Source organism: Thalia democratica, chromosome 3 (assembly GCF_965202585.1).
Source record: "Thalia democratica chromosome 3, ktThaDemo2.hap1.1, whole genome shotgun sequence".
Lineage (NCBI taxonomy): Eukaryota > Metazoa > Chordata > Thaliacea > Salpida > Salpidae > Thalia > Thalia democratica.
The window spans coordinates 41,870,919-41,887,072 of NC_139167.1; the positions used below are offsets into that span (position 1 = coordinate 41,870,919).

General features: G+C 24.0%; 1 protein-coding gene across 1 annotated transcript in view; it reads right to left on the reverse strand.

Annotated features, from left to right (window-relative positions):
• LOC145831490 (high affinity cAMP-specific and IBMX-insensitive 3',5'-cyclic phosphodiesterase 8A-like) overlaps positions 1-9,046 on the reverse strand; it is a 49,340-nt gene extending 40,294 nt beyond the window's left edge. Inside the window, exons 1-5 of the mRNA XM_082938763.1 lie at positions 8,932-9,046; positions 6,749-6,874; positions 5,538-5,594; positions 5,186-5,370; positions 2,118-2,246 (exon numbers count right to left, since the gene is read on the reverse strand). Of these exons, the coding sequence (XP_082794889.1) occupies positions 2,118-2,246; positions 5,186-5,370; positions 5,538-5,594; positions 6,749-6,784 (407 nt within the window). The 5' untranslated portion in view covers positions 6,785-6,874; positions 8,932-9,046. The remainder of the gene's footprint in view (positions 1-2,117; positions 2,247-5,185; positions 5,371-5,537; positions 5,595-6,748; positions 6,875-8,931) is intronic.
• Between the last annotated feature and the right edge of the window lie 7,108 nt (positions 9,047-16,154).

The following is a 16,154-nucleotide window of genomic DNA, read 5'->3' on the forward strand; positions in this document are numbered from 1 at the left end:
AAGGCGCAAACAAAGGTTTACAGCAGGGGTTTTCTGTGGAACATGCTTAACAATGTAATGTCGATAAAAAAACCCATAGAAATTTATGTCAAAATACCCCTATAGATCATTGCTGAATCCGTAAACGATAGGAGGAACAGACCCAGAGGCTTCTACCGAGGTAAGCTACAACTCTTTTAAACCACCCTTCAAAATTCATTCCAATGAAGTCACTAAAAACTAGAATACACTGAGTCGATGGAATAGGTTTAAGAAAAATATTTTTATTTATTTTAAAAGTAATGGTTGCTACAAGGTAAAACACTTAGTTTAGTGTTTACCATTGCAGTTCAAAGTTGTATGCATGGAAGCTATTTTGCTTTTACTAATATAACTTTATTCAAGTTTTAAAAATTTTTAAACAAGCGCTAATTATGGGTTAGGGGTGGGCAACATACAGCCCGCAGGCCGGATCCGGTTCAAGATCAAAAATCCCGCGACGAATATTTTAGATTAAAAACAACTTGTGCAAAACAAGTAAAATTGAGTGTTTTTTTCAACTAGATTTTGAAATGTGCTCTTCTCAATTCGACTTTCAGTTCATAGTGATGGGCATTACACTGCAAATTTTTATTTTAAGAGTATTTCTTTTTTTTATGATAACCTATGTGGCCCATGGAAATTTTTCTAGTAAATATGGCGTGTCGACTAAAAAAATGCTTATTTCTTTCTTAGATTGTGGTGGTGGTGGGGAAACATGTCTATTTTGCACATGGTAGCCAAAATGATTACTACTAAATTTACTTATTAGCTGATGAGCTAAAACGAGTGAGAAATGCGAAATGTAACATTGAAGCTTACAGTGCTTAGGAAAATGTGAAGATTTAGTTGCGTTAATTTGTCTGGACTGTACCGACAAATGGTCGATTTAGTTTTAAGCTACTTAACCCGGCTTGGTTGGACTGGTACAACGATTCATCGAGACTATATCTGCTTGATAAGTCCGAATGACAACAAAGCTAAACCGCAGAATGCTGTATGAATTGTCGTTGATGGTAATACTAATTTGAATTTATTTTCAAAAGTATTTTAGCTTTTACTAATTTTGGTAAATGTTTTAAAGTTACTTTTTCTGACTCAAATTTAAATTAAATGCAAAGGTACTTTTCTGTACTTATTGATACTGCAGTATCAATACTAGGTTACATGATAGGTTACTAATTATTTTTATTGAATTTTATCTCAACATACCTTAGCTAAAATAAATGTCAAAGAAGACTTGTTTGACAAAATGATTTTTAAATATAAGAATACTACTTTCAATAAAAAACTCAAAGTTTTCACGTTTTAGTATACTTTGTTAAGTATAAAAAGGTGTTATTTCAAGAAACTTGAAAGAAGCAAAATATGTTTCACTCGTTTAATTTTTAGGATTTAGTTTAAAAGTATAAACCAGGAGTCGGCAAACTAATGCCTGGGGCCAAATGGGGTCCGCAAAGCATAAATCCGCGGCCTGTGGTTTAGTTTTCGGCTTAAAACATTTAATTTAATTGATAAACTAAAGTTTTTGTGGTAAAAACTTACAACTAGGCTCTTAATTCAACAGCTAGTAATTAGTTGTGCTCTATTAATGCATATTTTATCACATTTTAGTTTAAAATAGTATTTTTTATGATTTACTACAATTTTTAATAACTGTGGCACGCGGAAGACTCTTTGCTGTACAGTGCAGCCCGCAAGTAACTTTTTATATATAAATTAACACACTACTTATAAAAGGCTGCCGGCTCATAATAAAAGGTAATGAAAATAACTTTAATCTAGTAATCACGACTTTTATATCAAGCATTTATTATTTATCAAATATATAACATGTAAAAATATTTAGTTCCTGCCGCAAGGCAATATTATTCATACAAGGAAAACAAAAACCAAACAGCTGACAAAAATAAAAATTATTGACCAATTGATCAAAAATAATTTTTATTACACATTGAAAATTACTCGAACTTTAAGCTTTACTTAGAACATTTGAACACAGTTTACAGTTTTATAGAACTATCTTGTATAGCTTCGATAAATTTCTTATCAAATTTAAATTGTGTGAAGAACTTCAAAATATTTTTTTTTCAATTTACCTTTTAAAATAAGAACACTTTATTAAACATGGAATCCTATTCTGAGACCTATTGATAGAACGATATCGTCTATTGCTTGTTAAAGCCACCATTTTGAACATAGATGAAGTAGACTTGCTCTTAACAGATCTGTTTAAATATTAGAATTAATTAGTCTCCTTTTTTTTTTTTGCTTTAGTTTCATAACGCGCAGTATAAAACAAAACAGCTGTTTGTTTTATTATCAAACACCTTTTTATTCAACTGTTTTTTAGAAACATGAACATTTTTCAAAATAACATTATTTTCCCAAAAAAATAAAATAAAACAGCTTTTTGCATGACAAAAAACTTTATCTAAAAGTAGCACTAAATACAACATTGTCAGTTAACGTCATTTTATGTTTACTTCAGCATTAATAAATTAACTTCAAAGATTTCTACTTAATTCTTCTGAAACAATATTTATTTTAAGTCAACTGTAGTTTAACTTTAGAAACTTGTTAATGTTTTTCTTAAATTTATTTAAAAACTATAGTGTTTAAGTATTTACTATAAAAATTCTAAGTTTTTTGTTATATGCAACTATTTCTTTGCTTTTAACTAATAGTATATTTCATAGTTTAGAACAGTTGCTATCAATTATTTATAAAAGCTATCAAAGTTATTTATTAGAATAATACTTTTGTGAACACTAGCTGGAAAACAACTTTTTAAATTACATTGACTTTTTCTTCTTTTTTGATAGCATATTTAATTAATTTAACAAAATAGGTAATAGATAAACGTAGCATAGAATTTATCCCTTTTTAAAATAAATATTCATTGTAAACTTAAATTACCTTCATTGAGTAGAAAATTGTAAGGAAACTATTATGCACATGTTAATACTTTAAAAACTAGTGTTTTTAGCACCATAAATTATTTAGCTAGGGCTGATAGTATGCTAGCATCATCAATTAAATATTAAAAACACTTTTTTCAACTTTTAATTTTTTTTTTTCATTGTATATTATAAGCGTAACCTAAAAATATTCTACATGTTATTTTAATCAAGCACTTGTTATAAAACATAAATTAGGAAAACTAATGTTTCACTTTTCAAACACACAATGACATCTAAACATTGTTTTGTACATTAGAAACTTTTAAAATATTAAATCATGTGTACTATACTTGTTATAGTTCATTTGTAGCATATAATTTGTTCTTTTGAAAAATATTTAACTATTCTTCTTCATTTCCCTCAATACAACTTTTAAGTTTTTAATCTTCGGTTAATTTTACAACTTAGTTTAATAAAATTTAGAAAAACACAATCATTTTTAAGTAATCTTTTATTATTACATCCTGCAAACAGCTTCCATAGTATTTATTCAACTTTTTATAAAAACTTAACAGCCAAAATTTTTTGCATACATATTAACTTTAAAAACGCTTTTGAACCGAGTTCTTTTGTTATTTATAGTAGCAAAAAATTTAAAAAACTTTCAACTTTTTATCATAATGAAAATATCTAGACTCTAATTTAGCAAAAAAATGGTTATGTTAGATATAAATATTTCACAAAACATACAAAGTCACTTATATTTAAATCTAAAGTAAATCTTCTGCGAGTGTGTATGATGGTTATTCTAATATCTATAAAAATTTGAAAGCAACTTTAATTTAAAAACACGCATCAATTTTTTATATGGCAATTAAAGTTTGAAACGCATAAGTTTTATATTTTGTAATTTTATTCACATGTTCAACTTAGTTATGTTTTAATTTTCATGAGAATTTTTTGTATTAATTAATCTTAACGTATATGTAGGTTTAAGTTTTTTTTTAGACAAGTCCTATAATGTGATTTTTTCTCTTTTTTTTTTATAATAATTTGGGAAAACAGTTATCAAAGTGCTAAGTTTAAACGAAAATATTAGATATTCATAGATACTGTACGTCTCTGTTAAAATATAGTTTTAGTTTAAGATATAATTTGATAGATTGTATTTTCAGATCAAACTCAAGTAAATTTTAAAGTTTAAAACAGGTTTTACCAATTGCTCAATGATGAGCGAACTTTTTAAGCATTTAATAAAACTGAGTAAAATAGTGAAGAGAAAAAATTGAAGTGACTACGTCAATAATGTATTATAATCAATTGAAGCAAATAATTTCCTCATTTTATGAGAGCAAGTAAAAAAACAGACCAAATGAACACTAATGTTAAAATGTTATTAATATAGTATTTTTAACCAAACTTTCGTAGAAACTAAATAAGTTTTTAACTGTCTCGAACCATCATAGTTAAAAAGTAAAGATAGCAACTACTATATCAATAAAAGTTTATGGAAAGGTTTATCTAAACTTTACTAAAACAGTTTTTATTAAAAAATATTCAAATAATTTAAAACAGATAAAATTCCAACTAGTTGAAAACTACCAAAATATTTTGTATTACTTAAGTAAATCAAGCACTAAAAAAACCAATACTTTTATATTTTTACGTTAAAGTTAATGTAAATTTTAATAAAATAAACATTTTATTGAAAAAAAATGCTAAAACGTTAACTAACTTTTATACATGCTGACATGCTATCAAAACTATTTTGAATAATTCAATTATTTTGTAAGAATAGCTTAAAAAAAACATTTTATAAAGTCTGTTTTGAAAAAACTTTATTTTTTTTCAAATTAAAATAAAGTTATTACATAACCAACGTAGTAACAAAAAAACTTTCTAAATATATGGAAATAAAAATTGCTTCTAGATAAAAAAAAAATATAGTAAATATACACAAAAGCCATGACATATTAAAGGTAGGAAATTCTTTAATTATTTCAGAAATTTTTTTTTTAAGATTTTTTAGTTTACACGCATAGTTTTAGCAAGCTTGTAAAAAATATAGTTTTTTAAAAATCTTATTTTATTAGTTATTTTATACCAAAAAAGCATTTTATTCCTTTATAAAATTCAAAATTAACCATAAATTTTAAAGTTTAGTTTTCACTCTTATACATCATCAAGGAACACCAACCTAAGCTTTTTAAGGTTCAATAACACTTTTACAAAATTTTGAATCATAGTACACTTAAAATATTTACCTACACAATTGTTCTATTTCAATAGAACATCCATAACGACAGTCAACTATAATCAAATGATTTTTATTTAAAGCGTTTAATACTTCATCAGTTTTGCGAACGTTTTCATGTTTAAATTTTAATTTGTCCAAGGCAGAAACAAGCATTCGATAGTATCTATCTTCTTTTGGAAAAACAAGTAAAACCTGAAAAATATTGAAATTACTATTCTTTATGTAATCAACTAATATAACTTAAAACAAAAAATCTGAGAAAAAAAAAATAAATTACTTAATTTTTATGTCTTATATCTTCAATCAATTTCTTATGCATAAACATTATTTTCATATATTACTTATGTAATTTGACTCACTTTATACTGCGGTTTGTAAACTGTCATTGAACCAATTAGCAACTCGTTTTTACTTCCCTTTAAAAATATATATAAAAGATAAAAATTTAAAATATAAACAGTTTTTTATGCTGAAAAATTAAAGTATTTAACTATAATTTTTTTAAAGAAGTACCTACATTAACTATAGTAAGAGGGGATAGTTTAAAACTTTTCATATTCCATTACTTGGAAAATTAGTAACTTTTATTGTCCTTGGATAGTTTTAGTTATTAGATAATTTAAACTTCATTCTACTGTTTTACATTCGATAATATTTTTAAGTTATATTATTCTAAACTGATATGACATAATATTAAAAATTACAAAAACATTAATTGTAACTAAGGACTGCAAAGCTAGATACTAAAGATTAAACTAAAGGAACATAGTATTTTTCTTTTAAGATGGTTCACCAAAAATAATTATTTTTTAACACTGTCAAAGGCACAAAATTAATGAGCTCACGCTGTCTAATTGTGATCTGCTAGTTATAAATTTAAGTTCAAAAAATTATATTCAAAATGGATTCTGTGAATGACAGGTTAACAACGCATAAAAATTTCATACATATATGTAATTTAAATGGAAGTATCTATAGATTTCTTTGTTTTCCTTGATAACAACTAAAATTATCTATTAGCACTTTAAAGTTTAATTTATTTAGTTTAAACATTTAGGGTTACCAATATATATATAGACTTGTATCATTTTTTTCTTCTCTAAGATTTTTCTTTTAAATGATTTATTCTCTGGACAGGATAAACTTAAATCTTGTGCATACACACAAAAAACCTGTATCACTAAACTTGATCTTAATCTAATCATCTAAAAATACTGCTGTTTAAAATTTCATTTTAAATTTGTTTCAGTTTTTAATGAATACAACAAAAAAGTTAAACAATTGTAGTGAATTATATTCAATTAGATCACTTTGATTCCATGGTTATATGAAAAGAGATAAAAATTCTATAAGTACATTTATTTAAAAGTTCAAATTTTTGGACTCAAAAATTAATTTCAAATTTAAAGTGCAAACTCTATTAACAGACTATTGTATTAAAATTTCTTTTATAATGATAAATCACATTAATGCAGTATATCTTTAATTCATGGTTTAATAACTAAAAAGTACAGTAAGTTACCAGTTTTATAACATTGAACTTTATTTGAATGATAAATAATATACTCACTGTTGAAGATTCTAAAGACAGGTCTTCTTTTTCCATATTTCTGAGTTTTGTAATTAAAGCTTTTTGATGATTTTACTTCAGCCAAGATAGCAAACTTTTTTTGCACCAACAAGGATTACTTTTTTTCTAACGATAAAAAATGTTTAAGTAAAGCATATGTAAAAATAAAAGGTCTAAAATTATATTAATTTTATTGTTAATGGACTACTTTTGTTTTTTCCAGTAAGAATATTTTGACAAAAAAGTTAGTAACTTTATGAAAACTTTAGACTATAAATTTAAAATATAATTTTATGCTTTTAGATTCAAAAGTTTTATAATAATCTTTAGTAATTTGATTGTCTGAAGCTATTTAATTCTAAATATAGTATAAGAATTAAATAAGCAGCTAACTCAAATTTAGAAAACAAATTAAAGTAATGTTTTTATATAGTGTAAAACTCGTGAATAAAATATTCTTGCATTAATGTTATTATTTAAATAAGCTCTTTACAATACAGTAAAATGAGCAATACTTTTTAGTTAACACTAATAACTACATACAGTGTAAAACAAAATAATTAATTTGAGATAAACAAAATCATAAAAACTGGCTGTTAAAATGTTTCAAGTCTATAAATGTTAGATAACATGAGAAAACATAATATCTGAATTTAAGTATAGCACAATACTTTGGTCATTTTTTGTTAATTAGTTTTTTTTTTCAAAGAATTTTGAAAACAAGTCTAATTAGCCATTTCTATTGTCAAATTTAAAGAACATAGGGGTAAAAACATACTTTTACAAACTCTAACATTGGTTTTTATAATTAAGCTATAATTATATACTATAAGTCAAATTTAATAGTATAAGAAATTAATTACATTTTGAGATGTAGACATTTTTGTAAATGTTTTTAACCTTTAAAAAAGTTTATTTTAATTCTTCAAACTTAAAAAAATTCACGTTCTTCAAAGAATTGTTTATAAAGAACAAAATATTGAAACTAAATCAACTAAACCTCATTCAAAATCTAGAAAAAATCTGTTTTGATATTATTAAAATAACCTAAATCTATCATGAGTTTTTCACATAAAAAACAAAACTATTCTGAGTGTGTGGCAAACTTGTAATAAGCAATTTCTCAATTTTTTTAAGATAACTTTTTTTGATTAGATTAATATTTTGTTGGGATCTGGAAATTCAAGAAAATTCAAATAAGAAAAAAATGTTATCAAGATCACAATTTTTAATTTCACTGTCATTAAATAAACTTTTTTTTAATATTTAAAGGGTGTAGGGGAGTAAGGCACTTATTATACACTTATTTTAAAGATCTTTAAGTAAGCTAGCAGTTGTTTTTTACTGTTTTGTAAAATTCTAATTAGTTTTTGAAAAATGAGGGTACAAAGTTGGAAAGGTCAATAGCTTCCTTATGGAAGAAACAAATTAAATAGGCAAAACTATTAAATTTAAATTTAAAAATTTATCTTCTAGAGTTTTTCAGCAGTCTTTCTGAAATTTTCACAGTTTAAAATCTTAACTAAATAATGAATATTTCTGTTGTAGGATTTTTTCTTCTTTTTTTTTGAATAAATTTTTTTGTAATAAAAACTTTTTTCTGTTTTAAAATTCTTAAATTTGAATTTTATTTCAATTCTTTCAATAGGATTTTTTCTATTAATACAAGGTATACTTCCTGAAAACATGAGGTTAAGTGACCAAAAATAGATTTTTAATGTATTTTTGAAAATTCAGATCAGCAATATTTTTTTTCACTATACCTTTGTATCGGAAACTTTTTACACAAATAACAATATCTAAGTTAATAAATATGTTTTTATTATCTGAAAAGTATCTTATAGCAGATAATCATAGCTTTCATATAAGGTCTAATGTTAATTTTTGTAAAAAAAATTGTTACCCCTCTACACCCTTAAATAAAATATACTAAAATCAATTTTTTACTCATCAAATTTTATAAGTTTTTCTCAGATAAAAAAATGATTATATTGAAACTAGTTGAATTTATAAGTAGATAAAAAAATTATTGCATTGTATAACATTTGAAAATAATTTAAGTTTCTGCTTAATTAAACAGAACTTATTTTTTTACTACTGTTATATCTACTTTAAAGCTTAAAAAAATATTTAAATTCTTATCAACTATTAAAAAAAAGCAGACTAAAATTTAACAAACTAACTGGTATTAGGTTTGTTTTATTTTTTTGATTCACAACAGTTTCAAATTTGCTGACAGTGCATTCTTTAAAATACAAAAATTATTTTATATCATTTTCTTTTTTTACAAAACTTTCTGCAAATTATTTTTTTTAATTAAATAGTAGTATCATAAAAATAACCCCCAAGTTTATTAAAAGTTATGACAAAAAAAAAGTATTACTTCTAAAAGAGCTTGTAGACTTTTTGGATAATTGGAGATATTTAGAGGTGTCAAACTTAACTTAAAATTTAGCAGGTTATTTTTGATGTCACTTATTTTTAAAGTAGTAAAATTTATACTAAATTGTTTTATAAATATTTTCAAGTTATGTACTAAATAAAATGTATTTTAGTAAAAGAAAAAAATTAATACTTTTATTCTATTATTTTAGATTTTATTCACAATTTTTCATAGTTTGTTTATAAATACAGCACAGTGAGCCCAAATACAATTAAATAGAAATAGGGAATGGTTTTTCTTTTAGTCTTTACAAATATTTAATTCTAATGTAGTCTATTAAATGTTTCAAATTAAATAATCGAAAAAAAAAATACGCTACAAAATATGTTTATCTTTATGATAGATTTTTTGTATCATTTTGAAATTTTATTACTTTACATGTTAAAATAGTTTGAGATTCCAGGTTTTTTTGTAATTAATGTTCAAAATTGCACGTTTTTCAATTTTTTTTTTAAATTTATAAAAATCCTTTTTTTTTCAGAATTCAGTATTTTTTGACAACCCTGTTTGTTGGTGTTTTTTAAATCTTCTAAATCTGCAGATATTTACAACACATACATGTATATATATTGCATGCGTGTCAGATATTGGTTATTTTAAATGTTACTTCACGTTTTCAAATTCTATTTTCAAAACAATGTTTCACTCAGTGACAAAAAAATTTGAAGTAATAAATCTATTTATTATTAAGTTGAGAACTTTTATTGTAATCTCTAAAGTAAAAGTACACAAATTTAAAAAGTTTATTAGAATGTAGATAAAATACAAAAATAAAATACCTGTTATTTAGTTTTTAAAGAAAAAAATTGATTGGATTAAAATATTTTTTTTATTAAATAAGTTTTTTAAATATATTTTTTGAACTAAACAATTAGTAAAATACATTTCTGTAAGAAGTTTTTTAATTGTTTTTTTTTATTGTTGAGTTTTAAAGATATCAAATTTTGAACTAAGCAAAAACCCTTTAAATTGCCTACCACCAAGTAGCAGTTTAATTTATAAATACCTTTATTGTAGACTGTTTCCAAAAGTTTTTAGAAAAAATTTTCTAGGTTTGCTGAATTTTTTTCAAGAAATTGCAAGTTTTTTAGTCTATGTTTAGTACAAAATTTATTTTAAGGTCTTAAATAGTATAAAAATATTTATAAATTACTGTAATGCTACTCTATGTGTGTTCTATAATGAAAAATTCTAAATAAAACAAAAAAAAATTGTGTATGAGAAATATTCTATATCTAGTCTAAGTTTTGTCTTTTTACATGTAAAAATTGTTTAAAATTCTAGATGTTTTAAAGTTTTTTTTTTAATTTCTCAAACTCCAGATTTTTCCAGGTTTTTTACCTAAATTATCAAATTCCATATATTTCCATGCTTCCAGGTTATTTGACAATTCTTTATAGATGAAAATTTTAGATTATTTTGAAGCACTAAATGCAATACTTATTAGCTTTCTACCCTCATACTAAGAAAAAATCTTTTATTACAGTTGAGGGCTTACTGCGTAGAGCACAAGTTTTTTTTTTATTTACTGTGAAGATTTTTTTCAATTTTTTCAAGATTGAAAAACTATTGAAATATAAAAATATAGAAAAAAAAAAAAAAGCTTCCCTATACTGTAATATCTTATTGTTTTCTCTGTAAAGATAAGATTTGTGTAGAGAAAACCACATTAATAAAAGATGTTCTTTTATGCATTTATACTATATTTTTATTTATAACTTTAGTGTGTGTACTAATATATTAATTTAACATCTTTGCAAGAAAGGGAGTGATGTATTTTGATAAACATAACTAAAAAAGATAGCATCACCATGTGTCTACAATAAGCTCGTCTCATCGCAAACAAAAGTCCAAGCTTAGGCTCTGATAACTTGTGCCTTTTCTTTTTTATAAAATATGACATATATGACATTATGTATGTATACATCAAAATAATAATCTGGCTTTGTAGAAGAAATTAAATTAACAATTGCTATTTTTATTGGTTATGCTTAACTTTAGGTGAGCACGCTTTGTTTCAATATACAGGAATTTTCAGCTTTATTTTTAATGATCTTCTTTTTATTCTTTTTTTGAAGTTTATTCATATTATTTATTTATATTACTGAACGTAATTTTAGTTGGCACCTTAGGTGACTCTCTAACTGTATATAACAATGTCATTTCAACAATGCAACTTTGTATTCTTTTAGTATTATGGTTTATGTATTTAACATATTGGTGTGAACTTAGTATAAAAATTAACTTGTTTTGTTGGACTTAATTTAACTCTAACAATAGTGTCGTTTTAACTTAATATCATTTCAGATTATGTTTAACATTATTAGATAAGTTTTACAAAGGTTTTTATAACAAAACGAGTTAATACTAAAAATACAAAAAAGTTAAAAAGTTGGATTGTTCAAATGACACTGTTATATACAGTCAAAGAGTCATCTAAGGTGCCAGCTAAAACTACATTCAGTAATATTTATCTTCATAATAAAATTGAAAATTGTTGAAAATAAACCTAGAAAATTCCTGTATATTGAACTAAGGCGTGCTCACCTAAAGTTAAGCATAACCTTTTTATTTATTTAGGACTTTTTATTAATACATACAGTTTTAGTCAATATGACAAAACATTTATTTTTTATTTAGTTTTTGTTTGAAAACCAAAGTAAAATATGTTCTTTTTATTCATACAAACTTTATCTTTACATTTACTAGTCACCTACAAGCTATTATAACAAAAAAAATTAACTCAAACTCAAGCTTAAATTTATTTGAATAAAGTTTATTTTAAACCTTAATTTTAGTATAAGAAAACGCATACAGCAAAAAGTTTTTTGAAAGCTTTTACTGAAAGTCTGATGATGGTGTGCAGCCTGATGACCACAATGTTTTTCTCAACACCAAACCATTGACCATAGTTGTAAGCATTCACTTTTTTTTCTTTGATAGTTATATATATTTTTATTTTTTTGAGTTTTAATAGTTTTGTTATTTTTTATATATGTGTCAACTACTGGGTTTTCATCTTGCAATTTTAATGCTGTTATTGAGACCCCTTGGCAAACAACTTAATAACCAAAAGGTTTCTTCATACACCAAGTCCTTAGACTAAACTGTTTGAGCAAATTTATTTAACTGTTCAACAAACACCAAAACACCATCAGATCAGAAAATTGGTATAAGCTTTTTTTGTATATGTGTGGACTACCTAGGTTTTGATCTTGCAACGTTAAACTCAGAGAGTTTTGAAAGCCATGTCATAAGGCTTAGCTTGATTTTTATTTTTAAACATTAACAAATATTTATGTTTACAAATTATGTTACCCACTTTTCAGTTAAAAGCAATTTGGGCCAAATGTTTTTTCTGACTTCACTATAAATAAAGACTTAATATTTCAGTATTAAACAGAAAAAAATATTTGACACAGAAATTTAAAAGTTGCATGGTATTAGAATAACATTTGTATAGCATTGTTCAAAAAAATTAAGAATTAAGACAATCTTGGCTTTTTAAGAAAAATAACAGATTCAAGATAACAGACATTACTTGTAGAAAAACTTCTTCCATCCAAATAGCCAAATTTGTTTTCATTAGTTTTACGTAAAACCCAGAAATATCAAGAAATATTTTTCGATTTATGTGATAATTAAAAAAACAGTTTATAATGAATTACTTGTGTTCTTAGTTTTTATTATTCAAAAAATATATATAAATAACGTTAGTTATTGTTTTGTGTCACAAAAAATTTACTACTATGCGTTTAAAATTATTTACTTAAATCTTTAATAATTATAGTGATATGATGTTTTTAATCAGAGGTATAACACAAACTTCTCTGTTGTCAGAGTATTCAAAAACTTAAAATTTTCAAAAAGGATTTTTTTTTTTTTAGTTTCAAAAACTTAGATTTTATTTTATATAAACCTTATTTATATTTCAAGTAAACAAAATTCAAAAGGTTAAATCTAAAAAGGTTAGGACATTCTAATAATCTTAATAAAAAAAGTTATATTATTTCATTATTATTAATTTCCGTAGCTGAAAGCAATTTCAATTGTCATTTAAATTTAAATAGTTAATTTTCCATTGCTCGTTGACTACTAAATGCTGTTAAATTATAGTTAACCGCTTTAGAGGGCCAGCAGGAGAAAGCTAAATACAAAACCAGTTAAAGAATACATGAAAACTTTAGGACTTACATTTTTTCATTGCTCTTTTTTTAAGAAGACTAAGTTTTATGATTTATAATTGTTTGGTAGTTTTCAAAATATTTTAAGATAGTTTTCGTAATTTTTTTATAAGTACACTGAGTTCATAGCAGTTTGTTAAATCCATTATTTTGAGAAATACCTTTCTTCTACACTTAATTATGTTTTCCTTAAATTATTAGTAAAAAATTATCTTAAATAAAAATGTTTATTTTGTCTTTTAATAAAAGTTGTAATGAACAAGAATAAGTCCCTAAAACGTTCTTAACCAATTAGATCTAGCTAGAGCGCTACTAAATGCCAAGCGATATGGAATTGACCAAGTAAATATACCTATAGCTACAGGGCACTATTATAAGCTCGTCCTTATAAAATCCTCCATAATAAAGTTTTGTTAGACTGTGAAATTAAGATTTACATGAGTTGCACTTTTATCTATTTCTATGATATCAAAATGAACTAAAGCTTTAGGTTGATAGAAATTTTTACTTTAAATAAAATTTTAAAGTAATATTAATAACTTATTTTTTCAAAAAAAAATTATTTTGAGTCTTTTGTTATCATATAAAGATTGGTTGTATCAGATAAAAGCCTTTTACGAGTTAACTTTATATAATCCTAACTAACCCTAGTTGTTTTTTATAGTTTTACTGTTTGTTTAAGATTAAGTCTAGCAAAAGCACTTTTTTTAGAAAAATTTTAAAAAATTGTTGTATTTGTTTATACAAATTAACAAACTGTTATGTTATGTATATATTCTTTTTTTAAGAAAACGTTATATGCTACTATAAAAATTTTTTTGAAAATAAATTCATTGATATCGTGTGTCAAAATTGATTTTTCTACAAAAAAAAAGAACATGTACTTCAACTAATTGTTAAAATTTATAAGTAATTGTACACAAAGTTAAGATCGTCAAGATTTAAAAAAAATTAACAAATTGATAAGCTACTTTAAAGAGTTACTTAAAAGTAAATACATATAAAATGGTTAAATTTTGTTTGATAATTATTTTATTTAGTCTCTAATATAGACATATGTGTCATTAATTATTTGCAAGTATTAATTTTTTTAGATTAAAACTTGAAAGTAGCATTAAATATTTTTAAGAAAGTTATCTTATATTTTGACAGTTGATTTTAATAAAAATCTCTGAAAAGCATAAGATTTAAAACAAAGCCATAATTATTTTAATAGAACAATAAATAAAGTTTTAGTTTGAAACCTGTAGCGTCATCACATAATATATGTATTGTTTCTTATAAAGATCTCAAAATCAATTGAACAATTACGTTTTTAAGTAAAAAAAAAAAAAAGATTAAGAAAAAATATTATTAATAGCGTAAAAAAAAAAAAAAAAAAAAGATTATTATTGTTTATTAAACGACAAACTCAAAGTCTTAATGTGCTGTTTACAAGAAAGTTGAACTTACTCAATACTTACTCGCGTATTTTTTGTGGTAATATATTAGAAAAAACATTTTCTAACGTTTCCTAGTTTAAAATATTTTAAAAAGTAGAGAATCATTAAATGCTAAAAGTTATTTTTTTGATAGTATAAAATAATACTTTTTATTTTGTGTCTACTTAGCTGTTCACAACAAAAATATTATTACTAACTTGAATTAACCTCAAATTTATTTTAAACAATTAATTTTAATTTCAAATATATAACAAAAGTATAAATAAATTGACAAGTTTTCTAGTTTAAAATATTTTAAAAAGATAGAGAATCATTAAATCTAAAAGTTTTCTTTTTGATAGAATAAGATAATACTTTTTATTTTGTGTCTAGTTAGCTGTTCACAACAAAAATACTATTACTAACTTGAATTAACCTTAAATTTTTTTTTAACAATTAATTTCAAATTGAAATATATAACAAAAGTATAAAAAATTGACAAGTGCTGTATCAGTTCGAAAAGCTTTTTTTACAAAACTGCACGTGAACAAAATATATTCATAATTTAAAAAAAAAACAGATTATGATGTTTAATTAATTGTGAGTATGCCGCTGATGGGCTAACTTTATGATTAGTTAGTTATTTTGACTGTCCGGCAAAAAATTTTCTCAGAAAAAAAAGCCAGTGGCCAACGAATTTTATTAGGTTAACCGTTAATCGCTGACTGATAAAACAGCTAATCCTTCTCAAAGTTAAACATAACATGTCCATTTTAAGTAGTTACAAGTTTTGAAAAAAATAGTTTTATTTTGAAGACGGAATTTAAAGAAAATAATCGGTCTATTGAGCAACATGCATGGTTTTGAAACTAAAGCCAAATAGAAATATCTACTTTAAATCTATAAATTGATAATTAAATTTATTGATATTTGTTTAACATGTGTCAACCAAAGGGTATCCATCTGGCAATGTTCAACTTTTGAGAAATTTTAATGCTGTCATAAGGACCCCTACACTACTCACTACTTCCAAGAATTAATAATTTTTACAGACATACTTATCTAATCCTAGACAAGACGTTAAAAGGTATCCTTAGTGTGTGATTCAATAAAGGAATGGTTTTTTTTTTGCACCAGGTTTTAGGACCAAATATTTTGAGCGTATTTTTGTGGTTCAATAAACTAAAATCCTGACTGTAAAATATTAGAGGAAACTTTTTTTGTATATGTGTTGGCTATGGGTTTTGATCTTGCAGCGTTTAACTCAGAGAGAAGCCATAATTAGGATCACTACACCATCAGGTCACACAACTTAGAAAAAATACATGAACTTAGAATTTATATCTTGACTAAGGTAT